Here is a 19507-nt window from a genome sequence, read left to right as displayed (position 1 = left end):
ATTGCAGCAGCCATGGTTATTCTCGCCGAGACTTCTAGTAAGCACGATTACTCAAAATCCCTCTAGAATAGGATGCCCTCTTCCCACATAAGTAGTAAAGAGTGTCACGGTCCAAGTTCCTGGACAATCGTCGACATGTGTCGTAGTGATCAGCATCGCTTGCAAGCCCTTCACAATGGGATATCATGATCAGCTGAAAAAGAAAGCAAGAAGCCGTTCGGTGAGCGATGATGTTACCGGGAAATCTCTCAAGCGACGTCGAAAGCTTTACGTTGGCAGTCACTGGTGTTGCGCAGGCACGGCGAATGGGGCGAAAGGGCGAAAGAAAACGGTGAGAAGGCTCTCCAGAGATCAAGTTTAAAGGGGTAGAAGATGACATAGAACAGACTCGATCAACACCCAGCCCCGGGACTACATATCATACTGAGTTGCCTTGGAATGTTTGCGCTCACATGACTTTGAGGGCGTCCCCCAATACGATGGGATGCAGCCCCGACAGTCGTCGAATTCCATTGAAGGAACAGGTCAGGAGAAGGAGAAGCACAATCAGTATCATGAACGCGGGCACGGCGTAACGGGTGCTGTCAATGCAATCAATTACGGAGTGTACGCTGTCTATAAGTTCTGGCCAGAGCCCCCGTTGTCTCCTGTGGCCACGCACACCCTAATCCTATTCAATAGAGGATACGCCATGTGCTCAGCCATGTGCCATGTTGTCCACCTTTCACCCTGATGCTAGCCAGACTCTTGGAACGCCTCCGTACAAATAACCTGCCGGTTCGACGCCGGCCAATGCAATAGGAGAAGCCTAGATTCTCCCCCCGCCCTGCTAGTGAGAAATATCGAGGACAGCTAGATCTCACGGCGGCCGATCCTCCATGGCCACCGCGAGTGGAAGTATGAATGCGGCATTACTGTTCAAGTTCAACTTTTTGCCAGTCAGAGTCAAGTTACTCCGTGAAGGCATCGGCTTCAGCGCCCAACAGCCTGGTGTGTGGTGTTGTTGATAGCTCCCCGCGAGGTGAGCGGCAGTGTAATCGTGGACGAGTGGTCTCTATCCTAATGGTTCATCCTAGTGAGAAATGCTGCCAAAGTCTCCTCAGCATGGCCCTTGGTGGGGGGTTGGGGCTTGCAGTCCTTGATGGCTCCTCGTCGGGTGAGAGCATGGCTGTTCAACTCAGGCATCTGACTTTCGTCGAGTGAAATAAGAAACTGACGTTGAGGGGTTGGTCCATTGATCTCGTTGTTCTGCTAGAGCTCCGACTCGGCACCGTTTGTCTCGACCGCCATGGGGCTGCCGCCTTGACCGTTGCGTCTTCTAGGACGCAACCTACGTATGGGCCGACCGCCGGGGTTCATGCTGGCATCATCGTCATCTTCACTGTCCGGGTTCTCCTCGGCATAGCGTCGAGCCTCGTCCAGCTCTGATATATCCTGAGGCTTGTCACGGAGCCACTGCATGCGGGGGCCCGACCGCGCGACCTCCGAGACACGGAAACCGTAGATGCGCGGCCGGTATATCTTGTTGCCGCCAAGGCCGGGTGCGGTGTTGCAGGCGTACATGCCGTTCAGCATATCCTTGGCATCCTCGGAAACGCGGGCTCCGGCCAGCACCTCGGCACCTCGCTTGGTCAGGTCGTACTCGGGGAAGGTGAGGAGGAAAAGAGCGCCAAAGGTGCGTCCGAAGAAAGCACCATCCACGGTCTGGAAGCGACTGTTGGGGGGCACGTAGACATCGAGGCAGGCAGGGCAGAACAGCTTGACGGTGTCTTCGCCTGGGATATCCGATAGGCCGACGGGCAACGTTCTAGCCTGCTCACAGTGGCTGCGAGGGCATACGCCAAAATGGCCCAGCTCGTACTTCTCCGACATCTGCTGGATACCGGCGCGCGAGCAGATGAAGCGCTGGTGGATCAGGCCGTAGAGCATCTCGGCCGAGGACTCGATGACGGAGAGGTCGCTGGCAATACGGCTGTGGTTCCTACGCTCGCCGGCGCGCATGCGGTCTACGCCCTCGATGGACTCGTCCTCCTCCTCCTCTTCCTCTTCATCCTCCTCATCGTCGTCCTCAGGCTCGACATCGAGGATCATCTGGAGGGGGCAAAGGGTTCAGGTCAGCTCAGCTCGCGTGCAGGTAGCGATTGATTGGGTTACTCAAGGATTGGGTTGATAAGAGGAGAAGAACAGGGTGTGACCAACCTCTAGGGCCTCCTTGTACATTGCGACCTGGGACTGCAGGCCGGTGAGGTTGAAGTCATCCTCGATGAACTCCTCCGACACCTCGGCAAAGTACTCATGGCCGAGCAGCGAGCAGAAGGAGGAGATCCAGGACTCGGGGGTGCCGGACGAGGTAGACATCGCGTGTGGTTTCGGCCTTGGGCTTGTGCCACCCCGGCTCGACGAGGGCGGGCGGGATAGCGATATAGTACGGGGTACGGGGTGCGGGTGCGGTGCGGTGCGGTACGGGCACGGGTACGGATACGGGGTGGTGGAGGGGTCGTCGAGGGGCGGGTTTGGTTATACTGGACGGAGGGCGAAAAGTACCCCGCCGACGAAGTGCGATAGGAGGGGAGAGGAGGCCGTTTATCGCGTCGGCATGACGCGAGGCAGCGCTGGACGGGGCGGACGAGGCGTGCGGCGCGAGAGGCAAACGGTGGGCGGTTCCTTGGGCGCCTGCGTTGCGATCCCTTTCCTTTGCCGGAGTGATGCGTCGACGAGCTGCCCTGTTGGTGCCTGTCTCGTCTCGTTGGGTGAGGTTGGGAGTGGGCGAATCGGGGGCGCGCGCGCTGCCCTCGCCCTCGCCCTCGCAATTTCGCTGAGCTGTTGAGGTGCGGCGGTGGTGGTGCCCAGTTGCGCTGCAGGTGCCGTCGCCCCGGCTCCAGCTGCGGCCCGCCACAGTGGCTCGCTGGTCCTGTGGCAGGGCTTCCGTCGTGTCCGTGTGCGCTAAAGCGAAGTTGCATACTCCGTGGGCTCGCCTATCTTGCCTCCTCTAACTGCATGCATCGCGGCCAAGGGAATCCATGGATATGGGCAAGGGAAGTCACTCGTACCGATAGTGCGGATTCAAAGATTTAGGAGCTCGGGGCCAAGCAAAGCTCTGCACCTCCAGTCCCCGGTGCAGGTGTCTATCGAATGGTAGCCGAGATCTGCGACTGTAGACGTTGGCTGTAGAAGCCATCATGGCCAAGCAGCTGCCCGTGAGCTGCTTCTCCTGGGGACTTCAACGCATCACGTTGAGGCACCGAATCTCGCAACTCGGCAACCATGATGTTAGCCCCAATGTGCGCCGAGCAGCAAGTACGGTGCCGATCTGCTCTGATGGCGTCGACCTTGATGAGTTCCGCCGAACAGCCTTCATCCCAGGGTCACCGTTGCTCATTCGCGGATCACTCCCCCTTCCGGCAGTGAGGACGTGGTTCGACCACCATGAAGACCAACACATTGGCTCTCTCAGTCGGCACATCACCGACTTTGCCTCATGTATATTCCCCTATGAGCTGGTGATACAGCAAGCCGCAGGCCAGATCAGCCCGTACAGCAGATTCCAAGGCTGGTTACGTGGACAGCATCCCGAGCTCAGCCATTTGCTACCTGACGCCCCTGACCTGGGGCGCGAGGCACCAAACCGACATTCCACATTCCACCAACTGCATGCACCTCTTTTGCTTCTCATGAAAGCCATCGAGTACAATGAAAGCCAGGGCAACACCGACTGTCGGATCAAGCAGCTTTACATAGCACAATCCCAACTGAACGAGCTTCCGCAGGCTCTACAAGACGACTTGCCTGCCCCTGAACTTGTCCGACAAGCTGGTAAAGGCGACGTCTACGATTCTAGCATCTGGCTTGGCTTGGAACCGACCTACACGCCCTTGCACCGCGATCCCAACCCCAACCTATTCCTGCAGATGCTAAGCGCCAAGACTGTCAGGCTGCTTCCACCTAATCGCGGCCAGCGACTCTATGCCCAGGTCCAGAAAGGGCTCGGAGCCATGGGAAACTCCCGGTTTCGAGGCTCGGAGATGATGCAGGGCCCGGAACGCACTGCATTATACGAAGCCGTCTGGGGCCCCGGTGCCACGGAAGACATCTTGGAGGCCAAGCTTCAAGCCGGTGACCTCCTATTCATCCCCAAAGGCTGGTGGCATAGTGTGCTCAGTGCCTTCGACGATGGGCGCCTCAACGCGTCAGCTAATTGGTGGTTCCGATGATCGCTACTTGAGACGAACATAAGACAGTCACTGAATAGAAGCAGATTACTTGAGAAATATCGACCAAGAAAACGTCGCATTTGGGGCATTACGCTAAATACATTGGGTTACAAGCACGGCCGAAGACCGCGAACGCGAAGACGACTTCGCTATCCATTTTTTTTTTTCAGCCCGACTCTATCGCATCTATACCGGCGAGCGAGGTCCCGACGGGTGCTGGTTGGCCTGGTGGAAGTCAATGACATATTCGTTGGTCTGCATGATGCCCGTATTGGTCGGAACGTTATCGTCGCCCAAGATACTGCGGTCGCTGTCGTTGTCGCCTTTCGCAACAATAGATGTCGACCAGCCGTGTGAGCTGGACTTGAGGTCTCCCCCTCCGTCCATCCTGGCTCCCCCAATGGTCCTCTTGGTGCCACCCACGGTGGACAGCGGCATACCATATCTTTCGGACTCCTTGTTATAGCCGCGAGTCGACATCTTCTCCTTGAAAAGGACTCGGAGCACGGGGATGGAGGCACCGATGATGGCCACAGCGGTTTCCGTGGCGGTCCAGATTGTCACATCTTTACCATTGTCTTCACAGCGTTAGTCTTCGGTCGGGACTAATGATTTCATCAAAGACAACTTACAGAAGAAGTCCTGCTGCCGCAGCTGGACGATATAGACACCCTTCACGATAGCGCACACACCGGATCTGTGAGAATCGTTAGCGGCATGTTTGAGTAGTCCACCACAAGCTACTTACAGAATACCCATGCTCATGGCGATGGAAACACCGATCTTCTCCCTTGTCTTCATTTGGAGGCCGGAAATAAGCTTCCATGGGATGAGGGCCAGCGCAAAGTCTATCACTGTACAGTATGCCGCGTTGAAGATACCGTAATTGACTGTGATCGATGGGTCCCAGCACGTTCCTGGAATCGCCGAGTTCCAAGCTTTCTCTGACGGCGAACATTGAACCCAGGTGAAGATGGCCGACGGCAGCATGACGAGGAAAAGGGAGATGACGGAGAACCAGACAAAACGTCTCCACCAGCCGTGAGTAAGGCGCAGCAGGGTGACGCCGAACGAGATTTTGCTACCGGTGCTCGCAAAGCAAGATATCGAAGCCGCAATCGAAGTGTATAGGGCGACTCTCGAAATGTTCTCAGGCTCCATGTCGTAGACATGTCTCCCAAATCCCCGTTCATAGCCAGTCTGCGTAAGGATCGATTCGATGGCGAGCATGGCCTTTAGTCTTGTGAGCAGGACCGATCGCATAATGCGGTTTCTCCTTAATTGAACTCACCCATGAGAAGATCAGAATGTGGTCATCCTGAATGGCACTGTTAGCAGACTGGCCCTTCACGAACGAATGGTTATTTGTGTGTTACTTACCCACCACAGTCCTTGCCGACGACTGATCTTTGCGTATATTCTCACAGCGAGAAAAGCACTGCAGAGAACGAACAACATCCACGTCACGCCGATGATGACGGGACCATTGGTCTCGGTTGCCATACTGCTGCGCTGCTGGGCCCGGACGTAGCCAGGCAACTATGTGATGCTGATCGTGGGGTTGTCGAACGAGATGAGATCAGCAACATGGGGCCGGCAGTATATGTAATGATCGTCGACGTTCCCCTGTGTTGAGAAACTAAGAAGGGGAATATCTGAGGCAGATCCGGGTCGGAACCGATTCAGTCCACTTTGTTCCCAAGCAAACGCTAGATGGCCTGGCAAGCCTGGTATACATAAGCTTGGAGGATAGCGTGCTGGACTCCTCCACTGCAGTAACAAGGTGCCCCTTGACTCCTTGAGAACCCTTGCGACTTGAATCAGTTCATTTCAGGTTCAATCTACATAGGAGGTCACTGGCACATGGGGAATCTACGTGTCGAGGGAAGCTGGGGGGTCCTGTTCATTTCCAAAGAACCAGTGCACGAGTTTTTGACTTTGGGCACCAGGCCAAGTAGTGCAAAGCGGCATTCTAGATCCGCAACGGTTAGTGTTTAGTGGTGGAGTGGCCAAAGTAGTCTGACACTACGTTGGAATGCCCCGACATTCTCCAATGGCGGGTGCATCCGACCAGCGTCGGATCCGTTAGATCGATCTTCTTTGAGTGTGGACGCTGGGGCTGGAAAACCGAGCTCTGCAACACAGTACAGGACATCGCGTCTTCATCAAGGCCCACCGCCGGATCTCGCAGGTGTTCCTGATACGATGATAAGATATTTATTGGAACGTCTCACGATCCCTGATCCTCTTCAGGGCACATCCAGGACACTCTTTATTACCACCTGATCTAGACTGGCCATTGCTTGCGAGGCTTAAATGCACTGACGGTTGTCCCCCATTGAGCTGTGGATATCTCTTGGATGCCCCGCGGTTCTGGTTCTGCTCCAGCAACTCTTCCGTGATGGCTTTCCTAGTGGCATGGCTAAGCCCGCGGACCGCGTAATTTCGCGGGTTTTTTTTTTGCAAACGACGACGATGTGAACGCCAAGTCTCTAACTTAGTCGTTCTTCTCCCGTCGGGCGATCTACGGATCAGAGGCTGCAATGGCGCCGAGCTGACTCGCACGTCGCTTCGGCTGCTCTCGTCGGGAGTCGCTACTCCGACTGCGAGAGACGGATGCGGCCACTCCCAGTAGTGTGTTGTTTGGTGACCTGCAGTCTTGGAATAGGGCGAGAGCCCATGAAGAGACCCCCACTAGTCCTTGTGTTCTTCCTTTTTAAGCGACATGTTCTGACGTCCTGCACTAATTCGAGATTAAAGCACGACACTATAAGCGCCACACGTGGTAAAGGCCCGCTTGGGACGTTAGCCTGCCGAGCTAGTCATTGCTAGCTGTCTGGAAACCCCAGTCGTGAACAACGCGATTTAACCCTTTTCTTGCGCTTACTGAATGCGACCCAAGTTCCATCCGAGGCCAGACTCGCCCGCTTGCTCCCTGAAACTGGCCAGCATGTGGCTTGTGTATTGTAGCTTCGCATTCTTCTCTCACATCGGACTAGCTTCCGACGTTCTCCATGACAACTCCATAAGGCGACGTAGGATCCCTCCTCACTCCTACCGGCGACCTGAAATAAGAAGAGGCGTTGGGCCTTACGGGAACTGACTATCTTCGCTCTGCATCCGTAGTGCCTGTTCGGCGTTTTTCTCTGCCTCCCTTGGCAATTTAACGACCACTCCCAAGCTGCCTCCCCAAGCCGTAGGAGCGGGTAGTCGATAACCGTGGCTTGAGTAGCTAACTTATACCCGGGAAAGGTTCGGGATCCAACAGACCCTGCACACCCCGAAACGATAGATCCCATTGCGTGACTTTGAGCTTCCTGCCACACAAGATTGCTGATAGGTCGGCGGCTCTCGTCTTCCGGGGTGCCCTGAAGGTACCGTGCAGTTGGGACTCGTCTCTCCTGATGCAGGGTCGTATCGTATCTGGAGGATGGTGGCGCCAGATAGTCGCTACCCCTTGCTTAGTCACTTGGGAGAAGCACACTATTCTTCGATATGGCTTCTTTGACGCCACCGACCCAGATGGCCCTTGTTCTCGCAGAATGTTTACGTAGTATTGCCCGCGCTACTAGAGTAGTCCCCCTGGCAGCATCGGGGTTTATTACGAACAGACGACCCTGTCTGGTGCATCCTTCATAGCTTGCATCTTGCCTTAGTGCGTCGTACACCCATAGGTTGCAAGGGTTGTCAGCAGCCAGGGAGTTCCATGATATCGGTGACGCGACTGATGATCAGGGACAATGTCAGACAGGGTTCTCTAGATCTTACCGGGGGTATTAGCCGGCATGGCGTCCACAAGGTTCGAGACTGCGAACCCGGCTGCCGGGAAATCAGTTCCTCTCCCCAAGAGGCCCCGCGGGACTGATATCCCGATGAGCGTACCGTATCTACGCACTTTCTGCCGTGGTATGCAAGGTGAAGCATCGCAAATCAGGTCTGTGGCTGCATTCGGTTCCGATTCTCTGGGCTCCAAGGCAGCTTTCTGCGCGGCAGTTGGGGGTCTGCAGGTTGTGGCTTGCTCGGGTTTGACAACATCTTGATCGTACCCCCAACTCCGTTCCTTGGATTTGTTTTTAGATCGGGGACAAGGAAATGCAATAGTCACTCTGGTTGATCTAGACCCAGCTCCTGATCATTGGCACAGGGGCCGTTCTGATCTAATATTCCCCATCAGCCAACAGAGGTTCTCCCATACGATGAGCTCCAGACCTATCATTGGGACCGGATCCACTAAAGATGCAATTCTCCACGTTTAGTTTGTTCATTATTCCATTGCTATGGGTATAGATGAATGCCCAAATCTACAAGCCCGCGGGCCGCGCTTTCAGTCCTGCAAAAGCGATGCCGCACCCGGGCACTGTGAACAGTCATTTCTGTCCTCAATTCAACACGGTCACGTCTATCGGGTACCTCTCACCCATCCAGATCGCCCGCTGCGTGTGGTTTCTCCGCTCTATGTCAACCTCCGAGACGCCCTCCTCGACAGTGTTGGGATGGACGAGCACTGACAGCGGCCCCCTCCAGATGGCCAGCCACGGGATGAAAGCGCCAAACTGTGCGGGTGAGTGCAGGTTGACCTCGAACATAGCAACCGGGTGAGGCCCAACCGGCTTGTCCCAGAACGAGTAGATCTGGAGCTCAGGAACTGTATAGCATGGCGATTAGTCATTGGCGGCTCCCGTAGGCATGTGAAGCCCGAATGTTTAGTGGGGCCGGGGTTTGCATACACTCCCTTCTAATTCGCTCCCACAGCTCCCGAGCGTACCTCGCCTGCTGCTGGTTTTTCTGGAGGTAGTAGACATGGACATCAAATCCGCCTCGCTTTGTCTTATCCAGCGGGTCGATGAATTGCTCGTATGCTTTGCTCTTTTCCGCCGGAGGGTTGATGTAGGTCTTGTCCTCCGCCCTCTCTTCCGGTAGCGGAGCCGCGTCCTCGTACCCCGCCAACGGCCACGGGTACTTGTATGTGTTATCGTCGTACATGATGGCTGCGGTGTAAGAGAGGTGTTCTCTTACTATCTTCTCGCGATTATATGATTCAGTCCTCGTCTTGGAGAAGTCTCAGGAAGTTTACCGTTGCCTCTGTGTTATTGGAAATGCCCAGCCGGGGCCGGCAGAGGCACCGGGTGGATATATAGCGGGGTTTTTGCGCGATCCGACACCACTTGACAAATGGCTGCCGCTAGTGATCTTCTTAAGTTTGTCATCTTGGCTACACGATTCGTAATCCGATTCAGCCCAACTTCGTCAAGGCACACTGCAAAGTAGTCTAGCTACCACGCGTAACTACGTCAAACCTGTTTACTCAGGCACAGGTCCATTCAACCCACAGTACCGATGGAGTAATGCGCATGCAGAATTGAGCAAGAGACCTGGTCCGTATCTTGCACTAGGTGGGGCATTCCAGTGAAACGCTTTCCTTGCACTTGTAGGCTGAATGATGCTATGATGCCGGCTGGAAACTAGTTCTCCGTATAAAAATAACGGACTGGGAGGAAACAAATCCGACGATAATGCTTGAACCCAAGCATATAGTTCGATATCACATGTGACTGCCAATGTATCTAAGAGGTGTATATGTACGACCCTCGGCGCCTGACGGGTAAAACACCACAGAGCTGCACAAAGCATTTCGCTTTGTCCACACATCACCAATGGATGGATTGAAATGTCAAACCGCCAAAATGCCAGTATTCGAGTCAATCCTGCCGAATGTACATCACAAGGTCCCCGAAACGCTCCTGCTCTTCAGGGAACGGAATCCCTTCATAGCCTTCTACAAGCGCACGTGTCCGAGGAGAATCTTGATCCGTCAACCAGGGTCTGCGTCGTTAGCAGCGGATACTTCTATGGGAGGCGCAGTGACAATGGGCTTACGATATGAATATTGTCTCCCCGTTTACTATCTCGACAGTCCATCGGCTGTTTTCTTCCTCCTCTGGCGTGACTCGGTTCCACAACATGGCTACTGGTCTTGCAATATCGGCAACTATCTGCTTCACCGCGATGTTAGGATGGCAGCTGAATACCACGGTATCATCGTCAACAAGTGTAAAGGCCAGGCTGCCGCAACCTCCCACAACATTGATACCTTTCTCCTCCAGTATTCGTGTTGCGGTGGGAGAGTAGGCAGGGTCCTGAGCGTAGATCGGCAAAGGGTCTCGTTGCAGCTGCTGACCCAGTACCTCAGCTATTGTAAGGGCAGCGGCATGTTGTGTAATAGCGGCACGGCGTGGAAGGCCGTCGCATTTTGCCATATCCTGCAAAGTGGGATAATCCTGCGATCCCTCTAAGCTGCCAAGCCCGAAGCATACTATCTTGTTCGTAGTGGGTGGAAAGGTTGCTTTTCGTAGAACCGCTACGAGCTCACTGTATGCAGAACTTAGGGTCCAGTTGTGCTGGCTTTCGTTCCATGCAGCCTCGAGCTCGGCAAAGTCTATTGTAAGTGTTTTCTTGGATATTAGCGCCAACTCCAAGGAGGTGGGGGCAATTGTATTATGACTATCTTCCCAGTCAATGTCTTTACCGTCGGCGATTTCCAGCTCTTCTTCCTCGGCTTCATAAAGGATCTCTTGGTATATCTTAAACATGATATAATGGTGCCTGGGTTCATGTTTGTTATTTCAGCATCCGTTTCATTCAGGTCTTGGGAGTCTAACATATATCCCATATCAGGATCCTTGTCGTCAATTCCCTCAGCAGACACGCCCCTGCGCCTTTGCAAGCCGTTCACTACAGAATAGTATAATAGATCAGCATGCTGAACCTGGATCATCGGTGTCTTCACTTACTGCTCCGTACCATAACACTCGAGGGTTTTATATCGTTTGCGAGCTCTGCCTCTATGTTTTGAAACATCTCTTTGGTCCAGATCTTGGCGCCCGAGTCATAAAGACCCTTGATGTATTGCACTACCTCGAGGCCATGTTTTGTGACTCGATGGCCAACTTCATCTTGATGAAGCACATCGTCCTGCGCAGTTGGTCGCACATGCCGCGCGGCGCTGGCCACAGATGTTGTCATGTTGGAGCAATCGCTGATAGGCCGTTTGTTAGTGAGATTTATAAAGAGTATTCAAGTTCACGCCATAAGGGAAGTCGTCCATCGGTAACAATACCACTTTGCGAACTGGACAACATGAGGAGGGGTACATAGGCAGAATCCATATCACGTGACCAACTTTAGGCATCCATTCACGATAAAGGACTGACTTTCCTTCATGGCAAGCAAAACACTCTACGTCTTCATGTCGATGATAAGCCATTGCGGGATATGATCAAACGTATCATTAAAATGGAATGTGGATCAACAAACTTGGGTTCTGAGCGTAGTAACTCTATGATGCCGTCAGCAATGGTCTTGCTTATACTCACACCGGAAATGACACTTTAGGAAAAACTGCTCCCCGCGTTCTATCTAGACTCAAGTAGTTGATTCTTGACAGTATGTATCTTAAAGTTGATAAATCAACAACTCACAAATAAGAGTCTAGAGATCATCGCTACAATTATGAGGTAAGTGTGCGTGTCGTCAAGACGGCAGCAAATGCCTCTACTGAGCAACATAACAGCTTTTACATTGACCTATGCCAACAGGTACATGGATCAAGTGCCAGCTAAATCAGTATTTGCATTTACTAACAGCTCCTTTCATCGCCGCTCGCTCTTGTCCAACGCCAGGAAGTGGTGGCCCGTGGGGAGTATTGGGCATAGTGATGACTAGTAGAGTATTTGATTCGTCCTGTTTCGCTTTTCACCCCTTTAAGCATGTGTTCCAGCGTTTCGCAATGTTTTGGTGGTCCCGGGATAGATATAGGTCTAACAGCCCCCTTAAATGATTGATTTGCAGTCATCTTTGCTCAATAACCCTGTTAAAACTAATGTGCCCTCTTGTGTGATTCTTTGAATCTATTTGCTCTGACTTCGCCGTCCGGAACACTTAGTCGTATACATTTTCCCCACCCCTGCAAAAGTTATGAATACAGGCAAGTGCGCTGAGTCGACGTGCCAGACTAGCACCAGTAGAAGATTCTCCATGCTCACCAGCGAAGTAGCATTGGCAGACGCATCAATATTTTTTTTTGTGAGAATCATCTGCATTGCTTCGACCGCCTTGCCCTGGTCGCTGAACGTAGCCCAACTTTGGAAATCGAAGCTGGCATTAGGCCTTCCGCAGCCTAACCTAGTAAGGGAGAAGTCTCACTGGAGGTTACAGTACTCCGTTGTCGCCGCAGTGTATATACCAGGACGACAGCTTGTCCAATGGCAAAGGCCGCATTGTCGACAAAGGCCCATCCCACAAGCCTTAGCCATAGCTTTAAGGCATCGCCCAAAGGCCACTGCCAATACTCAGATGGTACTTTTCTCCGGAACAGCCATGATAAAGCTACGAGTAAGAAGACTACCACCTGCCAGGCAAGACCAGAGGTGCTCAGCGACCCACGACTGTCGGATAGGCTCATCTTCCTGAACCTGTGGAAGCCAGGACAAGAAGGCGACGAATGAGATGAATGGCCCGACGTAATCCAGATGTAGGTTCAGGTATATAGCTCCAAACCAACGTCTATCGCGTTCCGGGGCATCGGTCCCAGACGGGGGAATCGACAACTCGAATATCACAGGTAGGATTGATATCAGAAAATACGAGGTATACAACCCGACTACTAAAGCCTTATAGGAGGGGTTCGCTGGCGGGAGTCGTAAAACCAGGACGAAGAGAACTAAAAGACCAAGCCAGACTATGAAGAATTGTACCAGGTCGAGCCAGTTTCCGATTGTTGGAGGAGAATGAACAATATAAACGGCGAGCTCTACATTATCCACTACACAATGTAGATAGAGACATGACTGTTCTGTTGCCACGATCAAGTTGCAAAGAATGTAGCTTATTGAGATGTTATCGCACTTTCTCCGGGTACGGATAAGATGATATTGCGGGTAGAAGAGGTAAACCGTAAGAGCAGCTAGGATACTATTCAGAGCAAAACCGTTAGTGATGATAACAGGATAATTGTCGGTCATGAGTACATACACACGAACAGTGATTAGAATGAGCATTTTTGCTCCGAGGGGCGAACCGCGATATCGAGTTCAACACTGAGGCTTAAGCTATCCGTTTGCAGTATTAGTTGGCGGCTCGGTACCGCGTGCCGAGAAGCTTCGTTCGCTCTCTACAGTGTACGGGAAGAAGCAAGCAGGGAATCGTTGGCAATTTGGTTGACAGTAAGAGATTCCGAGCTGGAAATCGGTTGAAGTGCTGTGCCGTAGCAGGCAGCAGAGTAGCCTGGTGTACGAGATGAGGAATGAGGTGGTCGATTCTTAGGTCATCGTTGTTAGTGGCAGCGCTTTTGTTGGTGGTGGCGAAGTCGCTTGCGTTTCACGTGCCACTTCAGTCTCATTTTGGCTATAAGATTATTTACGCAACTATCTACTAAGCAGACTGGCACAGAAAGCTTTGTCGAAGAAGAGTTATCTGGACCAATTCTGAGTTGGTCTGGCACGCCAGGTAAAAAGCAACTGACATGCAGAAGAGCATCATTTCCTTCTCATCTATCATCTACAGATGGACTTCTGCCGTAATGCGGAGTATGTGAACCTCTGAGAGTTCGCTTTACAGCCACAAAAGTTGTAGCAACATAATTTCTCCGCATCATTTGATTCTGCAAGACTGGCGAGGCCTCCACCAGTAAACTACACGTAACGAAGTCTCTGAATTCTCAGTATTCAGGATCTAGGGAGAGATATCAGCTGCGTAGACTGACCTTCGTGAAGACACATTGTGCCACACTTTCTGGCATCATCGCCCTATAATAGGGTCTTTAGTATTGAGAAGGTTGAACTTTGTTTGCAGCGATATATTAAGGAAACTGGTGGGGAATGTTCAGAAACACTAACGATGTTATCATTCGGCCCCGTAATATTTGCTGTGTTCAATTAGTTGAGAAAAAGGCTGGACGTGGTACTGAGTACCTCATTGCTCCTGGTCAAGCAATGAGGGACGTAGGCCATGGTCTATCGAAAAGGCCGAATCGCGGCGACCCAATAGACATCATCAGCCATCACCACTCCAGTAGCAACTATTTGGCTCTGGAAGACGTGGCATACGATAGACACTGAAATCCTCGAAGATCTTAGATGACCGATAGAGGGGATATCCATAGGCGGTCTTTGTGCCCCGAAAACAACCTACGCTCTCGCCTCAGAAGAGAGCGCGACAACCCTGATGGCATTGATAGAAAGACGGTTGATTCACCGGCAGACTATATAGCACGACTAGTGGCACCAAGAGACTAACTCATCACGACCAGAACGGTAAGGATCCGGAATAGTAAGTTCTCGGCGATAGTCGCGGACGGACGCTAGATCGGAAATAAGCCTATCCACTTTTACCCGTGTTCACTTGCATGACGCCCTGGTCGTGTCTATCCGGATCCCGTTCTCTTCCAAGGTTTGTCATGTCTCCAAGCAGGCCGGCCAAGCAGTGAACCCTATCCCTGCAGCCGTTTCAACGCTGTCAAATCTAAAGCCAGTAGTCGGGATGCTGGACTGCCGGTCCTGCCGGTTCGACCACTCAAGGTCTGGCCAAGTGATAGAAGAAAATAGGTGGATTGTAAACCCGCCCCATTGATCTGGGTACGGTACTATACGGATTCATCACAGAGCACGTACGAGCGTATAAGGAGTTGAAGTGCGCTTTGCTCTCGCAGGGGCAATCCCCAAACGTCCAAAGCCAACAGACCACAAGGTCGTGCAGGAGCATGTAAGTGACTATACAGCAGGGCTTCAGCTGGGACTGACAGAGCCACAGCCGTGCGCTCAGAGTTTCCCAGGACTGTCTCGAAATTACGAATGACTGAAGTCTGATTGGGTACGGGCCACGGTATTGTCAGTCGGCGTGGAAATATGTTGCGACACCTAATGTGGTAGCCAAGCCATGCCTTGCCGGTCGCCGACAATTGCCAGCGGAGTCGCAGACTTGAGAGACATGGGTTTCTGCACCCGAGCGTGGGACCCGGAGGGCACCGCAGGAGCAGTGGAGGAAGAAGAAGAAGCGGTGCGGGAGAAGTCGGCTCGAGCTGAGTTAATCTCACGTGATAAATGTGTGAGGAATAGGTCAGCGGGCCACGGTGAGGAAATTGAGGAAGAGTAAAGCCGCAGGAGTTCGCAGGAGTCCGTCCTAGGCTGGCTACGAGGGCAAGGTGAGCAATGTGAGCAATTGCCAGGCTGAAACTCCGCGCCTGGCCGGCGGAAACATGACTGGTCTGGAGTGTGGGCAAGTGCTGTAGAAATCGGATCAGAAGTGGCCTGACAAGGCGACCGCTGGGGACGTGGGATTTCTGGGATTTCTGGGACTTCCTCGCGGGATGGCACCCTGGGTTCCGCTGGGGCGCATCGGGTACCGGCTGGCCACTGGGTTGCGAGCCCAGCACAGCGACGAAATGCGGTAACGAAGGGCACGGCCGGTCTAGTCCACCGCCCAAGTTAACATTTGCAGTGTTGCGCCCCGTGGACAACAAGCTCGCGTCGGATCCCGACGAAATATGCTCGCGTAATCGGGAGAGAGCTACGGGGCTGCTTGCCGACTGCTGCTCACGATGCTGCTCACGATGCTGCTGGAATATGCTGGTAGAATCGAGTCCCGGACGCTGGCCCAAGAGTCTGTCCATAACATTTTGCGCCGCGGGCGACGCGGGCGACGCCTGGCTAAGGTAACTAATGTTAGTTCTGTTTCGAGACGAGAGACGAAGACCTCGGGAGTCTTGGAGCCCACCTGCACCAACCCACCAGCTGCACGTGGGAATGGCGGAAAGGCGTAGATCAACGGCTTTTTTAGCGACCCCCCCCTGCCAACTGGGAGCCCCCCCCCCTCGCCCTTAGTACTGGAGATATCCCGCTTTGCCCGCCGTGGGGAACAACAAGGCTGACGCTGGCGCACATCATCAGACCACTTTCATTCCCGGCGGCCCAATCGGCCGGGGCCATTTGCGCTGGCCCCCCTCCATGTGCTTCTTCAGCCTTGCAGATGGCCTGATTCTGTAGATTCTCGCCCTCTCTCCCACTAAAACATCCCTGCCCGAACTTACTTCAAAGTCAGGCCATTTGTCCCCGTCTTCTCGTTTTCTGACATTGGGCCCGGCAGCAGTCGTTGCTGGCCACAGAAGCAGCACAATTGGTTGCTCCCGCCCGACGCGACTTGTCGGCGGCCCTTTCTCGTGCGCGATGGGTGCTGTGGGCATTAGTTTCCCCGTCGAGGCGCTGGAAGCCCCCGAACCGTTGGGGGGCACCGCTCGTACCGGCACCAGGGGGGTACACCACCCACGCCGACGACCTGCCGCGCCGGGCGTGTACCCAAGATGTAGCTGCTCAAACGGGCTCTGGGGGGGCACCAGAGGCTGGCCCAGCATATTGAATGTCAGGCCATTTCCATCGATTCTGGCCTGTCTTTCGGCTGGCTCCCGCCATTCTATAGCTACGTACCCCGGGAGACCCTGAGCTTCGGATCTGCTTCCTACGTTTGTTTGCGTGCTTCGAGTCACTTGACAGTCGTGGCCTTTAGTGTATAGACTTGATACATATTACTATCCGCTCCTGTGCTCTTGATGCTCCCGCTGGTCTGTCTCTCCCCATACAACCAACAACCCAAGGACTAGAGGTGAACACCCAACACACCCATCACCACCGCAACAGCATTGAGCACGAGTCTCCCACCGAGGATTCGCACCACTCACACACATACACGCACGCACACGCACACGCACACGCACATACAGCACGCACCTTGTCGCAGCATCGGACTTAAGGGAGAAGTGACCGGTCAACATCTGGGCACTGCAAGCATCGACAACCTTGAGAGCAAACATCTGCGATTGAACCCTTGACAGCCATCGGCCACCGTCGACCACCACGGTCTCTCTACTGGGCCTCTAGACGCTTTTTTCCGTTTTCCGAAGGGGAGGAAGCATTGAAGTGAAGAGTAGAGGCACCTCCATCGTCTGCGTTGAGCTTCGTCATGGATACGGATGTTCTGCAGAACATCGACCTATTCCCGGTTACCAACAGCAAGGTAAGGACGATCAATGCCACTCCTGCAGCTTAGCCATGCCATCGAAGATCCACTGAGACGCCCCCAGGCTATCGACTCAATTATTGACAACTCCTCCAACTGTCTCCGCCAATTCTCCTCCATCTCTTTCTGGGACAACTTTGACAACCAGGCCGCACCCAACGCCGCAGACGCCACCAAGGTTGACCAGACGCCAAAGACAACCACCGTCAGTCTGACCCAGAGCTCGCCCAAGAAGTCACCCAAGCCCGTCAAATCCGTCAAGTCGGGCTTGAAGCGGGCCCACACTCCTGACCACAAGAGGTCCAAGCCCAGCCAGGACTCCTCGGCTCTCGACTGCTGCGATTACTGGCTCCGCTTTGACAGTGACGACGACAGTCTGGAACGACTGGGTGACTTTGACAAACAGGCCCCTTCGCCGGCACGCAGGTAAGTGCACCAAGCAGCGACCCGCCAAGCAAAGATGAATTAATCACTGAGACTCTAGCCCAGAAGACTAAGCTCTATCCAACAAGCGTCAAGGATAGGACGTGTCGGTCAGTCCGGCAGCTTCAAGCTGGAGATCCCTTCAAGGACAGACGACTGGCTTGAGGACAGCGCTCTAGAACACGCCCTGTCGAGTGAGGAAGACTCTTTCTCAATGGCTCTAGACGAGGACTTCGCCACCCGCGATGCAAACCAGCCCCAGGACGTCATTCCTGACAGGTTATACTCCACGCCGCTTAGCTGGGATGCGCCACAGCCCGGCCTTCGAGACTCGTACTTCAACTTCAACTCCTCATTCAACGACCCCGAGCGACAAAGATTGCTCGCCATTGCGATGGGCTCTGGTTTGACACAGACTGCCTCCGATTCCAGGACCGGCTCAGCAATCGATTTTGACTTCAACACGCACCCAAGCCCCACGGCCACGAGCGACACAAACAGCAATCCCATTATTGAGCACAGGCGGACTAGCTCGTTCGTCATCAGCCACTCGGCGAAGACCTCTCGGTCAAATTCGCGGTCGGGACTCATCACTCCCAATGAGCCTGGCGAGAAGAAGGACAAGCCGCGCAACAGCGACCGCGCAGCACACAACGACATTGAGCGAAAGTACAGAACCAATCTGAAGGACAGGATCGCAGATCTGAGGGAAGCTATCCCCTCATTGCGATCAATACCGGAAGACTATGATGACGATGGCTCACCCGTTCCTGTCTCAAGAGCCCCGAAGGTCAGCAAGGTACGCTTACCGTGTCAGCTTTTTGCCAATTTCGGTTGATTAACAGTTTTTTCCAGGGTACCATTCTTACCAAAGCCACGGAATACATTCACCAACTTGAGCGACGAAACAGGAGCATGTCACACAAGAACGAAGAGTTACTCCGCCGGCTTCAGGCTTTCGAGCAGCTTCTCGGTGCCAGCCCAGCACCTACCTGGCAGCCACAAGGATACGGCACTGCCGTGTTCAACCCGGCAGCGCGATTTCCCTCGTAAGGAGTCGATCGCCACGCCAAAATAACAACAACTCAGCAATTCTAATATACTCACTCTCTCCACTCTCGACGACCTGACAGTCGTTCGAGTTTCTCCATCGAACCCTGAAACACACCCGCGAACAAAACAACCTATATGAAGGAATTCTTCACGAAGAAACTCGACGATTACCAGCAGTCGTCTTCCAATGTAATGTTACGACCAACTCCAAGGAGTTGGTAATCATGCCTTAAAGGCCGGAGTTATCTGGATTTGGAACATGGGACGCATCTGCAGATGCTATGAAGGTTATGGCACGGCGCAAAAAATGCTCAATATCGATCTGCTGATCGATGAGACACGGGGCATTCAGAAAATATGTCATGGCTAGCATATAGCATTGCACATGGAGTCATGTAATGAAAAAAATGGCGAGCATTCTGAACAGGACATTCTAAACAATCTGGCTTCGACTTTTGATACTATGACTTGATATTGTGACCTGACACATGAAAATATCCTCGATCAATTCTGTTGGCAAGACGGGTTGACCTGGACAGGACGGGACAGCCTGAAAGCCAGAACAGGTGAGAACCGCCGCTGCCAGACAAAAAGCAGACGCGACTTTCCCCAGCCAATCTATGCATGGTAGGCACAACAGATTTCCAGCTGCACGTCTAGAAAAAGTCCGACGAGTCTGGCTGCAGGTCTTTCACATTACCCTGGCAGCAACACTGCTGCAACAGTGGCACTCGAGACGAGCCCAACCCGTGTAT

General features: G+C 53.4%; 7 protein-coding genes across 7 annotated transcripts; 2 read left to right on the top strand and 5 right to left on the bottom strand.

Moving 5' to 3' along the window:
• Window positions 1-1251: 1251 nt before the first annotated feature.
• Window positions 1252-2358, bottom strand: JN550_012382 (uncharacterized protein; the record flags this gene model as incomplete). The annotated part of the gene is made up of 2 exons (XM_049310852.1): window positions 1252-2091; window positions 2200-2358. The coding sequence occupies 2 exons, from the start codon at window positions 2356-2358 to the stop codon at window positions 1252-1254; spliced, it is 999 nt and encodes a 332-aa protein (XP_049165614.1).
• Window positions 2359-3179: 821 nt separating this feature from the next.
• JN550_012381 (uncharacterized protein) lies at window positions 3180-4211 on the top strand (the record flags this gene model as incomplete). Its single annotated transcript, XM_049310851.1, has 1 exon — window positions 3180-4211. One exon carries the CDS (start codon window positions 3180-3182, stop codon window positions 4209-4211), a length of 1032 nt encoding a protein of 343 aa, XP_049165613.1.
• Window positions 4212-4397: 186 nt separating this feature from the next.
• JN550_012380 (uncharacterized protein) lies at window positions 4398-5714 on the bottom strand (the record flags this gene model as incomplete). Its single annotated transcript, XM_049310850.1, has 5 exons — window positions 4398-4789; window positions 4844-4908; window positions 4960-5444; window positions 5503-5529; window positions 5592-5714. 5 exons carry the CDS (start codon window positions 5712-5714, stop codon window positions 4398-4400), a joined length of 1092 nt encoding a protein of 363 aa, XP_049165612.1.
• Window positions 5715-8512: 2798 nt separating this feature from the next.
• JN550_012379 (uncharacterized protein) lies at window positions 8513-9194 on the bottom strand (the record flags this gene model as incomplete). The annotated part of the gene is made up of 3 exons (XM_049310849.1): window positions 8513-8568; window positions 8629-8856; window positions 8939-9194. 3 exons carry the CDS (start codon window positions 9192-9194, stop codon window positions 8513-8515), a joined length of 540 nt encoding a protein of 179 aa, XP_049165611.1.
• Window positions 9195-9910: 716 nt separating this feature from the next.
• Window positions 9911-11234, bottom strand: JN550_012378 (uncharacterized protein; the record flags this gene model as incomplete). The annotated part of the gene is made up of 4 exons (XM_049310848.1): window positions 9911-10034; window positions 10089-10814; window positions 10871-10943; window positions 11003-11234. The coding sequence occupies 4 exons, from the start codon at window positions 11232-11234 to the stop codon at window positions 9911-9913; spliced, it is 1155 nt and encodes a 384-aa protein (XP_049165610.1).
• Window positions 11235-14850: 3616 nt separating this feature from the next.
• JN550_012377 (uncharacterized protein) lies at window positions 14851-16614 on the bottom strand (the record flags this gene model as incomplete). Its single annotated transcript, XM_049310847.1, has 3 exons — window positions 14851-15913; window positions 16146-16243; window positions 16294-16614. The coding sequence occupies 3 exons, from the start codon at window positions 16612-16614 to the stop codon at window positions 14851-14853; spliced, it is 1482 nt and encodes a 493-aa protein (XP_049165609.1).
• Window positions 16615-17219: 605 nt separating this feature from the next.
• JN550_012376 (uncharacterized protein) lies at window positions 17220-18752 on the top strand (the record flags this gene model as incomplete). The annotated part of the gene is made up of 4 exons (XM_049310846.1): window positions 17220-17273; window positions 17341-17702; window positions 17766-18498; window positions 18555-18752. The coding sequence occupies 4 exons, from the start codon at window positions 17220-17222 to the stop codon at window positions 18750-18752; spliced, it is 1347 nt and encodes a 448-aa protein (XP_049165608.1).
• Window positions 18753-19507: the final 755 nt, after the last annotated feature.

The sequence above is a fragment of the Neoarthrinium moseri genome, assembly GCF_022829205.1.
Source record: "Neoarthrinium moseri strain CBS 164.80 chromosome Unknown scaffold85_Wmoseri_CBS_16480, whole genome shotgun sequence".
Classification (NCBI taxonomy): domain Eukaryota; kingdom Fungi; phylum Ascomycota; class Sordariomycetes; order Amphisphaeriales; family Apiosporaceae; genus Neoarthrinium; species Neoarthrinium moseri.
Note: the sequence above shows the minus strand (reverse complement) of the source record. Positions and strands in the feature narration are given on the sequence as shown.